The sequence below is a fragment of the Cherax quadricarinatus genome, chromosome 27 (genome assembly GCF_038502225.1).
Source record: "Cherax quadricarinatus isolate ZL_2023a chromosome 27, ASM3850222v1, whole genome shotgun sequence".
Classification (NCBI taxonomy): Eukaryota; Metazoa; Arthropoda; class Malacostraca; order Decapoda; family Parastacidae; genus Cherax; species Cherax quadricarinatus.
In genome coordinates, this window is record NC_091318.1 from 26078981 (window position 1) to 26099089 (window position 20109).

Genomic DNA, 20109 nt, shown 5'->3' on the forward strand with positions numbered 1-20109 from the left:
TTTAGCACATGTTTGTTAGATTAGGCAAGGAATTATGTATTTAAAAAGTATATGAAGATTTCCGGATCTTTAATACTAATGGTTCTTTTTTTTTTTTATACTTAACCAGTCTCCCCCCAACCAGGACTACTGTGAGGTGTGCCAGCAGGGAGGGGAAATAATCCTATGTGACACTTGCCCAAAGGCATACCATCTAGTTTGCCTAGAGCCAGAGCTGGAAGAGGCTCCTGAGGGCAAGTGGTCATGCCCTACCTGTGAAGCTGAGGGGGTGAAGGAAGAAGATGAGCATATGGAATATTGCAAGGTTTGCAAGGTCAGTAAACATCAGGTCAGTTTCTTCTGGCGGCATTTATTGTTCCATTTGTAATGGCTTGAATATGTTGATTTTATATGCTGCTTGATTTGCAAAAACATTTGTGATATTGGTTATTTGTAACAGTATTGCATGATTTTAAATATCTTTGGTTTTGTAACTGAGCATAATTTTCATGTAATAAGGAGAAATATGCAGTTTTACTAATACACGGAGTTTCTTAAAGGATGGAGGGGAGCTGCTTTGCTGCGATTCATGTGTTAATGCCTATCATACATACTGCTTGTCACCACCGTTATATCAAGTCCCAGAAGGAGAGTGGACATGTCAGCGGTGTGCTTGTGAACCCCTTCCAGGACGAGTGCAGAAGATTCTTTTCTGGAGGTTTGTATTCTTGGAATTCAGCTATAATTGAGGCAAAGCCTCTTACCTATATCTACAACAGTTATTAACCCTTTGAGGGTCGAGAGGCCCTCCCTCAAATTCGTTCTCAGGGTTGAAAAATTTTTGAAAAAATTTATTTTTCTTATGAAATGATAGAGAATCTTTTTCTGATCATCATGACACCAAAAGTATGAAATTGGATGGAAAGCTTATGGAATTATGCTCTAGTGAAGTTAGTGGTCTCGACGATATTTACGCATTGGAAATTTCACCCACTTTGAGCCCTATTTTTGGTCAATTCCAATGTTTCAGTTGACTAAAATCATAGCTATTTTGCTAGAACTCCATTTATTCTATCACCTGAGTACAAGAAGCCTCCCATTTACCGATTTTGGCTACTCAATAAAGTGGTCAGAAATTGGCAATTTGGCCAATTTCATACAATTTTCAGAATATGCCAATTTCAAAATAGGGTCCATAATAAACAAGACAGACATTCCTGGCATAAATAATAAACAAGACACATTCTGTTCATTAGTCACGTCTCCAGGCCCCTTTTACATTACTTTTGCTTTAAATTTTGAATTTTTATTCTCACAAAAAATAGAAAATTTACTGTTATGCAGACTACTGCATCATTGTAAAAATGATATAAATAATATCAGCACTTGTGAAAGAATATTAGACTCGCCAGTTGACTTGTATTGGATGAATGGCGTGATTTGTTCATGTACAGTCATCACACTGCAAGTCATGTACAGTCATCACACAGCTAGTCATGTATAGTCATCATACAGCTAGTCATGCACAGTCATCACACAGCTAGTCATGTAGTCATCACACTGCTAGTCATGTACTCTTGAACATTGTAAAAATTGAACATTTTTTCTACTTGGACCTCAATTTCAAGATACATACTTGTCATTGTGAAACCAATCAAAATCATCTCTATTTCTGTATTTTTTTTTTTTTTATCACACTGGCTGATTCCCACCAACGCAGGGTGGCCCAAAAAAGAAAAACTTTCACCATCATTCACTCCATCACTGTCTTGCCAGAAGGGTGCTTTACACTACAGTTTTTAAACTGCAACATTAACACCCCTCCTTCAGAGTGCAGGCACTGTACTTCCCATCTCCAGGACTCAAGTCCGGCCTGCCGGTTTCCCTGAACCCCTTCATAAATGTTGCTTTGCTCACACTCCAACAGCACGTCAAGTATTAAAAACCATTTGTCTCCATTCACTCCTATCAAACACGCTCACGCATGCCTGCTGGAAGTCCAAGCCCCTCGCACACAAAACCTCCTTTACCCCGTCCCTCCAACCTTTCCTAGGCCGACCCCTACCCCGCCTTCCTTCCACTACAGACTGATACACTCTTGAAGTTATTCTGTTTCGCTCCATTCTCTCCACATGTCCGAACCACCTCAACAACCCTTCCTCAGCCCTCTGGACAACAGTTTTGGTAATCTCGCACCTACTCCTAACTTCCAAACTACGAATTCTCTGCATTATATTCACACCACACATTGCTCTCAGACATGACATCTCCACTGCCTCCAGCCTTCTCCTCGCTGCAACATTCATCACCCATGCTTCACACCCATATAAGAGCGTTGGTAAAACTATACTCTCATACATTCCCCTCTTTGCCTCCAAGGACAAAGTTCTTTGTCTCCACAGACTCCTAAGTGCACCACTCATCCTTTTCCCCTCATCAATTCTATGATTTACCTCATCTTTCATAGACCCATCCACTGACACGTCCACTCCCAAATATCTGAATACATTCACCTCCTCCATACTCTCTCCCTCCAATCTGATATCCAATCTTTCATCACCTAACCTTTTTGTTATCCTCATAACCTTACTCTTTCTTGTATTCACTTTTAATTTTCTTCTTTTGCACACCCTACCAAATTTATCCACCAATCTCTGCAACTTCTCTTCAGAATCTCCCAAGAGCACAGTGTCATCAGCAAAGAGCAACTGTGACAACTCCCACTTTATGTGTGATTCTTTATCTTTTAACTCCACGCCTCTTGCCAAGACCCTCTCATTTACTTCTCTTACAACCCCATCTATAAATATATTAAACAACCACGGTGACATCACACATCCTTGTCTAAGGCCTACTTTTACTGGGAAATAATTTCCCTCTTTCCTACATACTCTAACTTGAGCCTCACTATCCTCGTAAAAACTCTTCACTGCTTTCAGTAACCTACCTCCTACACCATACACCTGCAACATCTGCCACATTGCCCCCCTATCCACCCTGTCATATGCCTTTTCCAAATCCATAAATGCCACAAAGACCTCTTTAGCCTTATCTAAATACTGTTCACTTATATGTTTCACTGTAAACACCTGGTCCACACACCCCCTACCTTTCCTAAAGCCTCCTTGTTCATCTGCTATCCTATTCTCCATCTTACTCTTAATTCTTTCAATAATAACTCTACCATACACTTTGCCAGGTATACTCAACAGACTTATCCCCCTATAATTTTTGCACTCTCTTTTATCCCCTTTGCCTTTATACAAAGGAACTATGCATGCTCTCTGCCAATCCCTAAACGAGACCATAAGCAACCATAAATACCTTATGAAAATACACTGGAAAGTCGCTGTTTTAAACCAAAAACACGGTCAGAGTTTCTCTTTTTCTCATTATGTACTGTGTGCTTCAGGATTTTTTTTTTATACTGTGCATGCTGACCACGCAGACCCATTCTTTCATATGTAGGCCTGCCAGCTTTCTGCCACCAGATTTGAAGGTGCTAGAATTTACATGTATAAGTACGTGGGGCAGAAGTTTTTGGTTATAGGAGGGCGGGTGCAGGAGGAAAGAGGAATGATTGGTGGAATGATGAAGTAAAGGGTATGATAAAAGAGAAAAAGATAGCTTATGAGAGGTTTTACAAAGCAGAAGTGTTATAAGAAGAGCAGAGTATATGGAGAGTAAAAGAAAGGTGAAGAGAGTGGTGAGAGTGCTGAAGGAGAGCAGATAGAGTGGGAGAAGGACTGTCAAGAAATTTTGCAGAAAATAAGAAAAAATTTTGGAGTGAGATAAACAAGTTAAGAAAACCTAGGGAATGAATGGATTTGTCAGTTAAAAACAGAGTAGGTGAGTTAGTAGATGGGGAGCTGGAGGTATTGGGTAGATGGCAGGAATATTTTGAGGAACTTTTAAATGTCGATGAAGAAAGGGAGGCGGTAATTTCATGAACTAGCCAGGGAGGTATAAAAATTTTTAGGAGTGAAGAAGAGCAGGATGTGAGTATGGGGGAGGTGCGTGAGGCATTACGTAGAATGAAAGGGGGTAAAGCAGGTGGAACTGATGGGATCATGACAAAAATGTTAACAGCAGGGGATGATAGTGTTGGAGTGGTTGGTATTTTTGTTTAATAAATGTATGAAAGAGGGAAGGTTCCTAGGGATTGGCAGAGAGCTTGTATAGTTCCTTTACATAAAGGGAAGGGGGAGACGGCCAACTTGTTAACCCTTAAATTGTCCAAACGTAGATCTACGTTTTTTTAACATTTGAAAGTATGTAAAAATTGTAGATCATCATTTTTTTTTACATTTGAAAACGTGTAAAAAAAACTTTTATCTACATTTTTTTTTGTTATTGAAAATATGTAAAAAGAAACGTAGATCTACTTTTGGAGCACTACGGATTTGAACGTCAATCTGTTTGGACAGTTTAAGGGTTAAAAAAAAAAAAAGTTTATTAAGTCCTAGGTAGTACGTTGGTAGACAGCAACTGCCCAGAGAGGTACTACCGTCCTGCCAAGTGAGTGTAAAACGAAAGCCTGTAATTGTTTTACATGATGGTAGGATTGCTGGTGTTCTTTTTTCTGTCTCATGAACATGCAAAATTTCAGGTACGTCTTGCTACTTCTACTTACACTTAGGTCACACTACACATATATATACAAGCATATGTATACACACACACATCTGGGTTTTCTTCTATTTTCTTTCTAGTTCTTATTCTTGTTTATCTCCTCTTATCTCCATGGGGAAGTGGAACAGAATTCTTCCTCTGTAAGCCATGCGTGTTGTAAGAGGTAACTAAAATGCCGGGAGCAAGGGGCTAGTAACCCCTTCTCCAGTATAGATTACTAAATTTAAAAAAACTTGTTTTTCTTTTTGGGCCACCCTGCCTCGGTGGGATACGGCCCGTTTGTTGAAAAAAAAAAAGTTTATTAAGTATACCAGGAAAAGTGTATGGTAGGATTATTATTGAGAGAATTAGAGGTAAGACAGAGTAGGATTGCAGATGAGCAAGGAGGCTTTAGTGTGGGTAGGGGATGTGTAGATCAAGTGTTCACATTGAAGCATATATGTGAAAAGTATTTAGATAAAGGTAAGGAAGTTTTCATTGCATTTATGGATTTAGAAAAGGCATAGGATAGAGTGCATAGGGGAGCAATGTGGGAGATGTTGCAGGTGTATTGAATAGGTAGTAAGTTACTAAATGCTGTAAAAAGTTTTTATGAGGATAGTGAGGGTCAGGTTAGTATGTGTAGAAGAGAGGGAGATTACTTTCCGGTAAAAGTAGGTTTTAGACAGGAATGTGTAATGTCACCATGGTTGTTTAATACATTTATAGATGGAGTTGTCAAGGAAGTAAATGCTAGGGTGTTGGGGAGAGGGGTGGGATTAAATTATGGGGAATCAAGTACAAAATGGGAGTTAACAGTTACTTTTTGCTGATGATTCTGTGCTTATGGGAGATTCTAAAGAAAAGTTGCAAAGGTTAGTGGATGAGTTTGGGAGTGTGTGTAAAGGTAGAAAGTTGAAAGTGAACATAGATAAGGATAAGGTGATGAGGGTATCAAACGATTTAGATAAAAATTGGATATCACATCGGAGAGGGAGTATGGAAGAAGTGAATGTTTTCAGATATTTGGGAGTTGATGTGTCAGCAGATGGGTTAATGAGGGATGAGATTAACCATAGAATTGATGAAGGAAGAAAGGTGAGTGGTGCATTGAGGTATATGTGGAGACAAAAAATTTTATCTTTGGAGGCAAAGAAGGGAATGTATGAAAGTATAATGGTACCAACACTCTTATGGGTGTGAAGCTTGCGTTGTAAATGCTGCAGCGAGGAGGCAGTTGGAGGCAGTGGTGATGTCCTAAGGGCAATGTGTGGTGTACATATTATGCAGAGAATTTGGAGTGTGGAAATTAGGAGGTGTGGAGTTAATAAAAGTATTAGTGAGAGGGCTGAAGAGGGGTTGTTGAGGTGGTTTGGTCATTTAGAGAGAATGGATCAAAGTAGAATGACATGGAGAGCGTATAAATCTGTAGGGGTAGGAAGGCGGGGTAGGGGTCGTCCTCGAAAAGGTTGGAGGGAGGGGGTAAAGGAGGTTTTGTGGGCGAGCGGCTTTGACTTCCAGCAAGCATGCGTGAGCGTGTTAGATAGGAGTGAATGGAGATGAATGGTTTTTGGGACCTGACAAGCTGTTTGGAGTGTGAGCAGGGTAACATTTAGTGAAGGGATTCAGGGAAACCGGTTATTTTTTATAGCTGGACTTGAGTCCTGGAAATGGGAAGTACAATGCCTGCACTTTAAAGGAGGGGTTTGGGATATTGGCAGTTTGGAGGGATATGTTATATATCTATATATGCTTCTGAACTGTTGTATCTGGGTGCCTCTGCAAAGACAGTGATTATGTATGAGTGAGGTGAATGTGTTGAGTGATGTTAAAAGTATTTTCTTTTTGGGGATTTTCTTTCTTTTTGGGTCACCCTGCCTCGGTGGGAGACGGCTGACTTGTTGAAAAAAAAAAAAAGTACTTGACTGAACCTGGCTGCAATGACGTACATGTATGTGACTGACCCTCAAAGGGTAAAGATTGCTTGAGGTGCAATATTGCATTATCTCCCTGCCTGAGTATTTTTTGATCAATTGAAGATGGATTTCCTCCATTCTGTTTTAGGCAGGTAGCAATAGGCAGTGAGGCTAATCATCACTGTAGATTTAGTTGGAAAGGCAGTTAAGTAAACTTACATTGGGAGGGTAATCTTCAGGTTGATTAACTCTTTCGTTGTCAGCCCTTTGTATCAAGGCTTTGAAGCCAATGTTCGTCCTGTAGTATCATGCCATGAGCTCACCTCACTCAGAAAAGCTGTGAGCTGTAAATTTGGGCCTAGATGTGAGAGAATGGGCCTATGCAGTAAGTGTGCACCATATAAAAAAAAATCCTGCAACACAGTGTATATAATGAGAAAAAACTGCAACCGTGTTTTTGGTTTGAAACAGTGACTTCGCAGTGCATTTTTATATAGTTTTTATAGTTGTATTCTCAGTTTCTTGGTCATATTGATAGAATGGAAGATATATTTCAGAAATAGAGGTGATTTTGATTAGTTTCAGGAGTGAAAGTACTTTGAAATTCAGCTCAAAATAGCAGAAATGTTTGATTTCTGTTGATATTCCAGAGTACACAAATGGTGTCAGTCTAATATGCATTTAGGAATGCACTGATATTATTTATACAATTATTACAATAAAGCAGTAGTCTACATAACAATAAATCTTCTATTTTTTGTCTACCTTCCGGGAGGGTATTATGAGGATCAACGCCCCCGTAGCCCGGTCCATTACCAGGCTCCCAGTGACTCGGCCTGATCAGCTACTCTGTTTCTGTGTGAATAAAAATTCAAAATGAAAAGCAAGTGTAATATAAGAGGGGCATGGAGATGTGACTAAGGAACAGAGGAAATGTTTATTGGTGCTTACCAGGAATGTCTACCTTATTTATTTTGGACCATATTTTCAAATTGATAATTGTTGAATTTTGTACGAAATTGGCCAAATTACCAATTTCTGATTACTATTGGGTAGTTGAAATATGAAATGGAATACAAAGAATATTAGTAAAATAGCTGAGTTTGGTAGTGGTCAAAAATAGAGCACAAAGTGGGCGAAATCACCAATGCGTAAATATCGCCAAGACTGCTAACTATGCGAGAGCATAATTCCATAACTTTACCATCAAGTTTCGTACTTTTGGTTTCATTACCTTCAGAATCAGATTCTCTTATCATTTCATGAGAAAAAATATATATATTTTTAAATTCTTTGACACTGAGAGCCAGTTTGCAAGCAGGGGTCTTGACAGTGAAAGGGTTGTGCAAGTGTTCAGGATAGCACTTGGGGAGGAGTAGGCAATTGTTCAAGTGATAAAAAAAATAAATAAAAAATTCTTTATGGTTTATTATATTAAACTATCATAGGAAGGCACCCAGAATGGAATCATTTACTTTTCTAAAATGATTTCTGTCTGATTTTTTTTTTCTTTAATTCATAAGCTACCTTTTTGAAATGATAACCATGCAGAATTTTCCTTATTTTTGAGTACTTGACTTCAAAGCTGCCACTTGTAAATGGAAAGAATGCTGCAAGAAGACCTTGGTGACAAAAGTGTTGAGTGATGGTGAAAGTGTTTTTTTCTTTAGGGTCACCCTGCCTCAGTGGGAGATGGCTGACGTATTAAAAAAAATAGCATTTGATTGTAGCTTTAAGATGGCACAAATGTATTTTTTTATGAAATATTCTGTTTTTCATGTAAGCATTTTTTTAATAGATTTGTGGACCCACCAAAACCTCCAGAAAACTGGAAAGAAATTGTTGGTGATAAAGCTGATAAATTCCAGTTCAAGCAGCTACGAGAATTCTTGGTTAAATGGGTGGATATGTCCTATTGGCACTGTTCATGGATCTCAGAGCTAATGTTGGATGTTTATCATCCTCAGGTTAGTTGTAAAGAATTGTTATTTTCTTCTTAGGTTAAAACTTTTATATTGACCTAATTTCCGGCCATAAAAGGAAGTGTTTGATATGTATGCCCTGAATTATGTGCCCCTTCCAGTCTTAAAATTGCAAGCTTTCAAAAAAAAAAAAAAATGTAATGAAGTAAGTACATAAGAATGGATAAACATTGCAGTAAGTTTACTGGCCCATGCCCAGTAAACTGACTGGGCATGGACCAGTCAACTACAGAAGTGGCAAATATGTAGACAGCACAACAGTGGAGAGGTAAATATGATGTGATCAGTCCATCAACCTTTAAGTAGTTTGAGGTGGTCAGACCCTCAGTCTGGAGATGTGATTTCCTCAAACTACTACTATAAGGTTGGTGGACTGATCCCATCACCTTTCCCTCTCCTTTTACTTTTGCTGTCTTCATATTTGCCACCTTGATTGATGAAGTCAACTGTAGGTGAAATACTTTGAATTGAAGATACTTAACTGTTATACATGTGTCTTATCACCTTGTTGGTATTGTGTACCATTATTATATTCACATTTAGAAAGTGGTTCAGCAATAGTTGTTGAGTAGATAGTCTGACAAGTAGGGTCATTGAAGCTAAAATCTTCAATAGTCTGACAAGTAGGGTCATTGAAGCTAAAATCAAATAAGTTTGACTATTGTGAGTGAGAAGGATTGAATTTGAGTTAAGACCTGCCTAGCATTAGTTGATGAGGTTTTAGAAGTTAATTTCTTCAGTGGCTTTGGGAATGGGGTTGGACAGGTATGTGGGTGAGATGATCTGGATTTGAGAGGGCTCTGCCATATGTAGGCCAGTAGACTTACTGCAGTGTTCCTCTGCTTTTTGTGTTCTTGAGAGTTACTATAGGAGTTGCAACGCTAATAAAGAAATGTGTGATGTAGAGTGTCTCCGAACGAATCCTTTCATTTTGTAATGGGTCTGTTTTCTATGCCAGTAATTAATCTATCACATAAAGCAAGTGAGAACGTTTTATATTGACAAATTACAATTGCTATACAGTTTTCATCCGGGTTTACCAATATATATTTCCTAATTAAAGTCTTTGATTTAAAAAATGAATAAAGTATGGTATACAGTATAGCATGTTATGTTTTTTTAACCATATTGGTTATCTCCCACCAAGGAAACATCCACCATCATTTATATTTATATATATTTTAAAACATGAGCACTTTAAAGTGTGGATAACATTGTTCTTCAGATGTTGAGATCATATTTCAAGAAATTTGACCCAGATGAACCACCTATTCCTGGTATAGATGATGATGATGAGTTAGGTTCCCAGAGACGGCACAAGAAAGAGCCTGATCCCAACTCTCTTGAGGAGAGGTAAGTTTTAGTTTTATCTGCAAATTTTTGCTTTACAGTCCTTTGCTGCATTTTGTTGTTTCATGTATATATTTATATGAATTAGAGAATGTTTCCATAACTGTTGTCATTTTTCATTTACTGCTTCTCATTTATAAGTAAAATTAATTAGAAAAATTTTAATTGATGTGCAAACAAGATAGCATTGGACTAGACTAGGCTATTCTAAATAACTGATTGAGGGGAGTGTAGGAGGAAGAGGCTGCTTCCACTCTGATATGAATTTCATATGTATTCTTGTTATAATTTGGTTTTCTTATTGATTATGCAGTACAGTCGAACCTCTACTTGCGAGTTTAATCCGTTCCACGACCTTACTCGCAACTGGATTTGCTCGTTTGCAGAGTCAATTTTCCTCATTTAAATTAATTGAAATGCAATTAATCCGTTTCAGTGGAATTCTGTGTTTCAATAATTTCGCTAATATCAACTCTAAGGTTTATTTATCTATCTCACTTCATCTAGTATGACATAATCAACAATATTAATAACAGAAACCTGATTATATATACTCTAAAATGAATAAAATATGTAATTCATGTAGTGGTATGGGCGGTGTCGGTGGTGGACGAGAGTTTGTCTGGAGACCGGACAAAATACTTCTTGAATAATTTCGCTAATGTTATCTATGCGGCTTATTTATCTATCACAGTTCATCTAATATGACATGATAAACAATATAAATAACATAGAAACCTCATATATACTTTAGAATGAATAAAATATGTCATTATATATGTGGCAGAGGCGGCGGCGGCCCACGAGAGTTTGCCTGCAGATAGGTCAAAATACCCCTTGAATATTTCACTATCATCAACTCTACAGCTTGCTTATCTATCACAGTTCATCTAATATGAAATAATAAACAATATAAATAACACAGAAACCTGATATATACTCTAGAATGAATAAAATATGCCATTATGTAACAGGTGGAGGCTGCCACAACTGTTCTTTCTATGTTGTAGTAAACACTGCCATCTAGTGACGGCCTTTTGAAGTCGTCTTTTATTATAATTATTATTATGTAGTACATTATTATTTTTTATTTTTTTTATTATCACACCGGCCGATTCCCACCAAGGCAGGGTGGCCCGAAAAAGAAAAACTTTCACCATCATTCACTCCATCACTGTCTTGCCAGAAGGGTGCTTTACACTACAGTTTTTAAACTGCAACATTAACACCCCTCCTTCAGAGTGCAGGCACTGTACTTCCCATCTCCAGGACTCAAGTCCGGCCTGCCGGTTTCCCTGAATCCCTTCATAAATGTTACTTTGCTCACACTCCAACAGCACGTCAAGTATTAAAAACCATTTGTCTCCATTCACTCCTATCAAACACGCTCACGCATGCCTGCTGGAAGTCCAAGCCCCTCGCACACAAAACCTCCTTTACCCCCTCCCTCCAACCCTTCCTAGGCCGACCCCTACCCCGCCTTCCTTCCACTACAGACTGATACACTCTTGAAGTCATTCTGTTTCGCTCCATTCTCTCTACATGTCCGAACCATATTATTATATATGTATTATTATTTTTTTTTTTTTTTTTTCAATAAGTCGGTCGTCTCCCACCGAGGCAGGGTGACCCAAAAAAAAGAAAGAAAATCCCCAAAAAGAAAATACTTTAATTATCATTCAACACTTTCACCACACTCACACATTATCACTGCTTTTGCAGAGGTGCTCAGAATACAACAGTTTAGAAGCATATACGTATAAAGATACACAACATATCCCTCCAAACTGCCAATATCCCAAACCCCTCCTTTAAAGTGCAGGCATTGTACTTCCCATTTCCAGGACTCAAGTCCGACTATATGAAAATAACCGGTTTCCCTGAATCCCTTCACTAAATATTACCCTGCTCACACTCCAACAGATCGTCAGGTCCCAAGTATCATTCGTCTCCATTCACTCCTATCTAACACGCTCATGCACGCTTGCTGGAAGTCCAAGCCCCTCGCCCACAAAACCTCCTTTACCCCCTCTTTCCAACCCTTTCGAGGACGACCCCTACCCCTCTTTCCTTCCCCTATAGATTTATATGCTTTCCATGTCATTCTACTTTGATCCATTCTCTCTAAATGACCAAACCACCTCAACAACCCCTCTTCTGCCCTCTGACTAATGCTTTTATTAACTCCACACCTTCTCCTAATATTATACATATTATATTATTATTCTTATTGTATCATATTATAATACGTACTATTATTATTATACATATATATATTATTATTATTTTTTTTTTTCAACAAGTTGGCCGTCTCCCACCGAGGCAGGGTGACCCCAAAAAAAAAAAAATCCCCAAAAAGAAAATAATTTCATCATCATTCAACACTTTCACCTTACTCACACATAATCACTGCTTTTTGCAGAGGTGCTCAGAACACAACAGTTTAGAAGCATATACGTATAAAGATACACAACATATCCCTCCAAACTGCTAATATCCCGAAACCCCTCCTCTAGAGTGCAGGCATTGTACTTCCCATTTCCAGGACTCAAGTCCGGCTATATAAAAATAAACGGTTTCCCTGAATCCCTTAACTAAATATTACCCTGCTCACACTCCAACAGATCGTCAGGTCCCAAATACCATTCGTCTCCATTCACTATCATGCACGCCTGCTGGAAGTCCAAGACCCTCGCCCATAAAACCTCCCTTACCCCTTCCTTCCAACCTTTTCGAAGACGACCCCTACCCCATCTTCCTTCTCCTACCGATTTAAATGCTCTCCATGTCATTCTACTTTGATCCATTCTCTCTAAATGACCAAACCACCTCAACAACCCCTCTTCAGCCCTCTCACTAATACTTTTATTAACTCCACACCTTCTCCTAATTTCCACACTCCGAATTTTCTGCATAATATTTACACCACACATTGCCCTTAGACAGGACATCTCCACTGCCTCCAACCGTCTCCTCGCTGCTGCATTCACAACCCAAGCTTCACATCCATATAAGAGTGTTGGTACTACTATACTTTCATACATTCCCTTCTTTGCCTCCATAGATAACATTTTTTGACTCCACATATACCTCAACGCACCACTCACATTTTTTCCCTCATCAATTCTATGATTAACCTCATCCTTCATAAATCCATCCGCCGACACGTCAACTCCCAAGTATCTGAAAACATTCACTTCTTCCATACTCCTCCTTCCCAATTTGATATACAATTTTTCTTTATCTAAATCATTTGATACCCTCATCATCTTACTCTAAATCATTTGATACCCTCATCACCTTACTAAATCATTTGATACCCTCATCACCTTACTCTTTACACACACTCCCAAACTCATCCACTAACCTTTGCAATTTTTCTTTAGAATCTCCCATAAGCACAGTATCATCAGCAAAAAGTAACTGTGTCAATTCCCATTTTGTATTTGATTCCCCATAATTTAATCCCACCCCTCTCCCGAACACCCTAGCATTTACTTCTTTTACAACCCCATCTATAAATATATTAAACAACCATGGTGACATTACATATCCCTGTCTAAGACCTACTTTTACTGGAAAGTAGTCTCCCTCTCTTCTACACACCCTAACCTGAGCCTCACTATCCTCATAAAAACTCTTTACAGCATTTAATAACTTACCACCTATTCCATATACTTGCAACATCTGCCACATTGCTCCCCTATCCACTATCATATGCCTTTTCTAAATCCATAAATGCAATAAAAACTTCCCTACCCTTATCTAAATACTGTTCCTATATATGCTTCAATGTAAACACTTGATCTACACATCCCCTACCCACTCTGAAACTTCCTTGCTCATCCGCAATCCTACATTCTGTCTTACCTCTAATTGTTTCAGTTATAACCCTACCGTACACTTTTCCTGGTATACTCGGTAAACTTATTCCTCTATAATTTTTACAATCTCTTTTGTCCCTCTTCCCTTTATATAAAGGGACTAAACATGCTCTCCCCCAATCCCTAGGTACCTTCCCCTCTTTCAAACATTTATTAAACAAAAGTACCAACCACTCCAACAATATATCCCCCCCTGCTTTTAACATTTCTGTCATGATCCCATCAGTTCCAGCTGCTTTACCTCCTTTCATTCTACGTAATGCCTCACGTACCTCCCCCACACTTACATTCTGCTCTTCACTCCTAAAAGATGGTATACCTCCCTGGCCAGTGCATGAAATTATTATTATTATTATTATTATTATTATTATTATTATTATTATTATCATTATTATCATTATTATTATTATTATTACAAAATAAATAATTTGATTTACTCTTATGCTTTATTGCAATAATTGTATAAATAATGTCAACCCATTCATGACTGCATATTGGAATGGACAGTGACTCATTTGTTTACTTTTGTACATACCAAAAACAATCGAACATTTCTCCTGTGTTGAGCTTAATTTCAAGGTACTTTTCGTCATGAAAGCAATCAAAATCATATCTATTTCTGTAATATATCTTCCATTCTATCAAATGAGACCAAGAAAACGAGAATACAACCATAAAAACCATACAAAAATACCGCTAAGGGGTGGCTAATTGCCGAGAAGTGAACTCCATTATTTATGCTTAGATTTCTTTCATTTTTGGTGTATGTTAAGAAGCATCTTTCCATCATACATTGCCCAAGTTTCAATAAGATAGTCCAACAAACAAATGAGATACAATTCCCTAGATCAAGTGCAAGAGCCCCTCACCTGCGTCAAGGAACCTGCCTTGAGGTCTGCTCGCTTATGGAAATTTTGCTCGCGTATGGAAACAAAAAATCGACCCATCGACTGCTTGTATTTGGAAAAACTCGCATGTAGATGCACTCGCAAGTAGAGGTTCCACTGTACTTGCATTCCACCTTCCTCTTATTTTACCTGCGGTATCTATAAATTATGATTGACACTTGAGTTGTTTCTCTTAAATATGTACATGCAGGGTGTGAATTTGAATTATCTGGTATTTATAGTCATAAGTATACTTTTTACCTTTTAGAAAGATGCGTAAGTAAATATAAATAAATAAATGCAGTGCAGTATACTGCCTACACTCAAGAGGGGTGGAGATATTGCACTTTGGAGGGAAATCTGAGTTGTGATGTCAGTGCGCCTCTGTCAAGATGGTGTAGTGAGTGATGGTGAAAGAGTTCTTTTTGGGTGTTGCCTAGGAGTGAGTGTAGATGTGTAAAAAAGGTCAGTGTGTTTGTGCACTCTGAAGGAGGGGTGAACATGAGGGTCATCTAAATGGCCAGTACACTTCTGGTTAGACAGCAGTGATTGAATGAATGATAGTGAAAGTTTTCCACCCAGTCCTGGTGGGAGATGGCTGATGAGGTAAAAAAAAAAAAAGTGCACTCAAAGTGTAATTGTGTTTATCTTCTATTTAATGAAATTGTTAGGTTACTGGTTTTCATTATTAAAATAATTAACACTAGAAGTTTTGAATGAAATTTGTGAAAGTAATGTATTATATTTGTTCATTTATGGTACTTGTAGCTCAGCATTTGAGACACATTTTGATTGATTTCAGTAATGACTCTTAAATTTCCCAAAATGACAATGCAACTTAGAGGTGTGTGTATATAAAAATAATTGTACTGAATATATGCCTACAGATTTATGATCATGAAGGTTGAGAATGTTGGTATAATATTTCTTTCCAGATACTACAAATATGGTATAAAATCTACCTGGCTGAAGATTCACAGAGTCTTGAACCACCGTACATTGCGAGATGGTACGACCCAATACCTAGTTAAATGGCGGGACTTGCCCTACGACCAGGCTACTTGGGAGGATGAAGATGAAGAAATTGTTGGCTTAAAGACTGCTATAGAGTTCTACCATGACCTGCGAGCTGCGTGTAATGCTGATGCCGGTAGTAAGTTATTTGTTTGGTAAAATTTATTGCAGTATAGGCCTATCCATTAAAAATGTTAGGATGCAAACAATTAGATAAAAATTTTGCCATCTTGGGCATGGAGAGAGGAAAGCCAGAAATACTTTTTTCAAGAACCAAGGTGCAAGAATTTATTAGGCCAAAGAAAAATGTTTCAGGTAACATGTACTGTAAAACAGAAAATGTAGGTAAGGATTTGTTTTATTATTTTTTTTGTAGGGTGAATTATACTGTATGTGGATTCGAATATTATGTTGGTTTCAACACAGCATTGTCCGAGATTATCGCTTCACAATAATCATAAAATTATAAAAAATAAAAAATATGTAAGTAATAAAAATAAGGTTCAGTACCCTTTGGTTTTTCTGCATGGGAGTAACATTTCTGATTTAGATTTATTTATAGATATCAGGAGGTCAAATGCATCTTTTGTTAATGCATTTCTCAAATGGTAGAACTATGCACAGTGATTATTACGTTTCACTCAGGAAAGCATGATATTTTGGGAAATTTTGCATCCAAAAATGGTCATTCCATACATATCAGTTTCATATGTACTAAAGGACTACATTCCTTTAGTGCATGTGAAATTTTCCATGTCAACTGTTCACATGCACATCTTTAATATCAACATAAGTCATTTCCATTTCCATGGGGAAGTGGACCAGAATTCTTCCTCTGTAAGCCATGCATGTTGTAAGAGGCGACTAAAATGTCAGGAGCAAGGGACTAGTAACCTCTTCTCCTGTATATATTACGAAAGTTAAAAAGAGGAACTTTTGTTTTTCTTTTTGAGCCACCCTTCCACGGTGGGATATGGCCAGTTTGTTGGATGATGATGATGTCATTTCCACTCATGATTAGAAATTTTCCAGTTGCTTTGAATGTTAAGTCTTTGCAGAGTTTATCAATCAAATAAGTGATGTGGCATACATGGCCACCATTGATAATGAGAAGTGATTGACTGGGGATTTATAAAAGTAGCCATCTCATTGGCTTATACTGGATGGCTTTCTAGAAATAAATTTCCATAGATTAGCCAATAAGACAAGCTGACATTTGTATGGAGGTCTACTGGGGCCATATCTAGATCAATGGTTCTTAACCTATTTTGGGTGGCGCTCTCTGTTGGAGTTGGTCCCCATTTCCAACCCCCCCCCCTCCTTCCTTCGTATAAAATTATAAATGTAAAATTTAAGAAAAGCCTCTTTATTTAAATAGGAAAATAGAAGGGGAAAATTGCAAATGCACATGTTTGTTAATTTTATTCAGGGTTTGCACACTTTCTGGGAATTACTCATGCCCCCCCATCCCCCAGTTAAGAATTACTTATCTAGATTGGCCCAAAGAATTTTTTTATTTAATTAAAAAATATTGCTCATTGAGCATGTGACAGTCAGATTTTAGGGCCCGTTTTATTTGGCCAGATAGGATTGGGTAACCATAAATACTTTTTTTTTTTTTTTCTAGAAACTATTGAAATATTATGACAACAGTAGTGTTTTAGCTTGTTAATATTGAGGAAGAGGTTTGGAATTCAAATTGTCAGTGTTATAGTCAATATTTTTATTTAACCAGACAAAAACAAGAAAGGTAAAAAGAAAGGAAAGTCTCGTGCCAGGGAGTTAGGCGATGAGGACCGGGAACCTTCTTCACCTCGGCGCTACACTCCTCCACCTGACAAGCCCATTACTAACTTAAACAAAAAGTATGAAAAGCAACCAGATTTTATTGATGGCACTGGACTTTCCCTCCATGAATACCAGTTAGAAGGTGTCAATTGGTTGAGGTAAGAAAGCTAAAGACAGGTTTTGTTTTATGCAGTTTGTCACATTTTTAATTATGAGCAGAGTTGCTCTTTATGATGCTCATCAAGTATGCTATACTACCTAGTGATCATTCTTTTATCCTTGTCAAAAATTAATAAAAAAAAAATTTCTCTTGATTTTGTTAGGAAATTTTTGGTAGTGTTTTAAGAATTGTATTTGGTCAAAATGATCTTTTCAAGACATAGTCACTGAGTCAGCTTAAATTTTCACGTGAAGCAATTTTTGTTACTTTTATTATCCCTGAATAATTAATGCAAAAAAATTTTGTTGAAACCATTTTCTTTTGTAACCACTTATTTCCTGCATCTGCTAACCTTTTGAGTCCCTGTTCGTGTAAACCATTCATTAATATGATACCAGAGTACCCTTTTCAACTTTCACATTGCATTGCTGCTTGTAGACATTAATTCATTTCTCTTTTCAGCAAATATCTCAGTCCATGTAACATTCATGAATCTTCATTAACCCTATAGTACCATAATTTTTGAAATATTTATTTAAATATTCATTTCAGATACTCGTGGGGTCAAGGAACGGATACTATTTTGGCTGATGAGATGGGTCTTGGAAAAACTATTCAAACAATTGCTTTTCTTTATTCACTGTATAAAGAAGGCCATTCTAAGGGACCATTCCTTGTGGCTGTCCCCTTGTCTACTATTATTAACTGGGAACGTGAATTTGAAATGTGGGCTCCTGACTTTTACGTAGTAACTTATGTGGGTGACCGGGACTCACGAACAATGATCCGTGAGCATGAATTGTCTTTCGAAGAAGGGGCTGTCCGCAGTGCTTCAAAAGCAACTCGAATTCGCACAACCAATGTGAAGTTTAATGTGTTGTTAACATCATATGAAATGATATCAATGGACCAGGCTTGCTTGGGCTCCTTGGAATGGGCATGTTTAGTTGTAGATGAAGCTCATAGACTGAAGAGTAATCAATCAAAGGTGAGCCAGCATTAGGTTACCTTTTAATATGTAGAGTTATTTAAGTGACCTGTTTTATTTAGTCCCTTTGAAATTTGCTGTATAATTTTTCTGATCATTTACAGAACACTGAAATTCACATTGTTTTACAGATAATTGCAAAGTTAATATTTACAAGGATTGCATTATAAAATAAAATCTGTTATTAAAACTAGCAATTTTGTTTTTCAGTTCTTTCGTGTTTTGAACCAGTACAACATTGTTTACCGATTATTACTGACGGGAACACCTCTACAGAATAATTTAGAGGAACTTTTCCATCTTCTTAACTTCCTTTGTCCAGAGAAATTTAGCGACTTATATGCCTTCCAAAATGAATTTGAAGACATTGCCAAGGAAGACCAAATAAAGAAGCTTCATGATTTATTGGGACCTCACATGCTTAGGAGATTGAAAACAGATGTCTTAAAGGTAAAATTGCAGTTTTTATTTAAAATTAGCACTGTAACACTTGGGTTTAGCATTTTACTTCATTATTATTACTATTATTTAGTTCAAATTATAATAAGGGTTCTTATTCTCATCTCAATGGTAGTCTCCCATCAAAGAAGGGTGACCCAAAAAATGCAGACAGTATAGTGATTTTTTTCAATATTAATCTTTATTGATACTGTCTTTGGTTTAAAATGTGTTCAAAACTTCTTTTATCACAGAATATGCCGACAAAATCCGAGTTCATCATTCGTGTTGAATTATCCCCTCTGCAAAAGAAATACTACAAATACATCCTTACTCGCAACTTTGAGGCGTTAAATTCAAGAGGTGGCGGACAGCAGGTACAGTAGTGGCTTTGCATGTATTTATTTTATTCTTCACAAAGGTTATTATGCTGTAGTTGCAGAGATGTCTATGAATTGTGTGTGTAATAAATAGCCATTTTGTTTGGAAGGCTCAAAAACTTTAACTAAAATGAAGTATGTTATAGTATACTGTTAAATGTTTAGTTATGTTGTAATTGCTAGAATTGAAATAAAAATGGCAACTTGTATTTTTTTATTCATTAGTGCCTTTTATTTTTTTAGGTGTCTCTACTCAATATTGTAATGGATTTGAAGAAGTGCTGCAACCACCCGTACCTGTTCCCAGCCGCTGCTGAGGAAGCACCAAAGTTGCCCAACGGAATGTATGCCACAAGAGACTTGGTGAAGGCCAGTGGCAAGTTTATTTTGTTGGAGAGCATGTTGGAAAAACTCAAGAGAGATGGTCATCGGTAAGCATTCCATTGTTGGTATATCTGACAACCGAAAAAATATTTTAGAACATTCTACGTGCTTTATCAGTAGTTATTTTATATTAAAACAATGTAATTGAAAGTGGGTAAAGTTGTGAATAAAGCAACAAAATATTTTTTAATCACTAGTTCTTTTGGTATCAAAAACATTTTTGCCTACAGTATGTTTCCAAAAACTGTACCTCATCTTCCCTACTTGCATCAGTCCTCATTGATGAAGCACTATCATATATTTAGTTAGAAAGTAGATACTGTACAAAACACATTTCTGTTAAGAAAC

General features: G+C 37.4%; 1 protein-coding gene across 14 annotated transcripts in view; it reads left to right on the forward strand.

The window, feature by feature from the left end:
- Window positions 1-20109, forward strand: part of Mi-2 (chromodomain-helicase-DNA-binding protein Mi-2 homolog) — a 108962-nt gene that overhangs the window by 30775 nt on the left and 58078 nt on the right. For 8 of the 14 annotated variants that reach the window (XR_011392490.1, XR_011392491.1, XM_053779938.2 and 5 more), the window contains 10 exons: window positions 110-328; window positions 540-697; window positions 8305-8473; window positions 9714-9841; window positions 15545-15762; window positions 17359-17569; window positions 18124-18559; window positions 18770-19009; window positions 19252-19374; window positions 19621-19808. Coding sequence is in view for 12 of the 14 variants with exons in the window: in XM_053779938.2 (XP_053635913.1) it covers window positions 110-328; window positions 540-697; window positions 8305-8473; window positions 9714-9841; window positions 15545-15762; window positions 17359-17569; window positions 18124-18559; window positions 18770-19009; window positions 19252-19374; window positions 19621-19808 (2090 nt within the window). In the remaining 2 variants the exon portion in view is untranslated. The remainder of the gene's footprint in view (window positions 1-109; window positions 329-539; window positions 698-8304; window positions 8474-9713; window positions 9842-15544; window positions 15763-17358; window positions 17570-18123; window positions 18560-18769; window positions 19010-19251; window positions 19375-19620; window positions 19809-20109) is intronic. The other 6 variants (XM_053779944.2, XM_053779948.2, XM_053779939.2 and 3 more) reach the window with 5 other exon arrangements.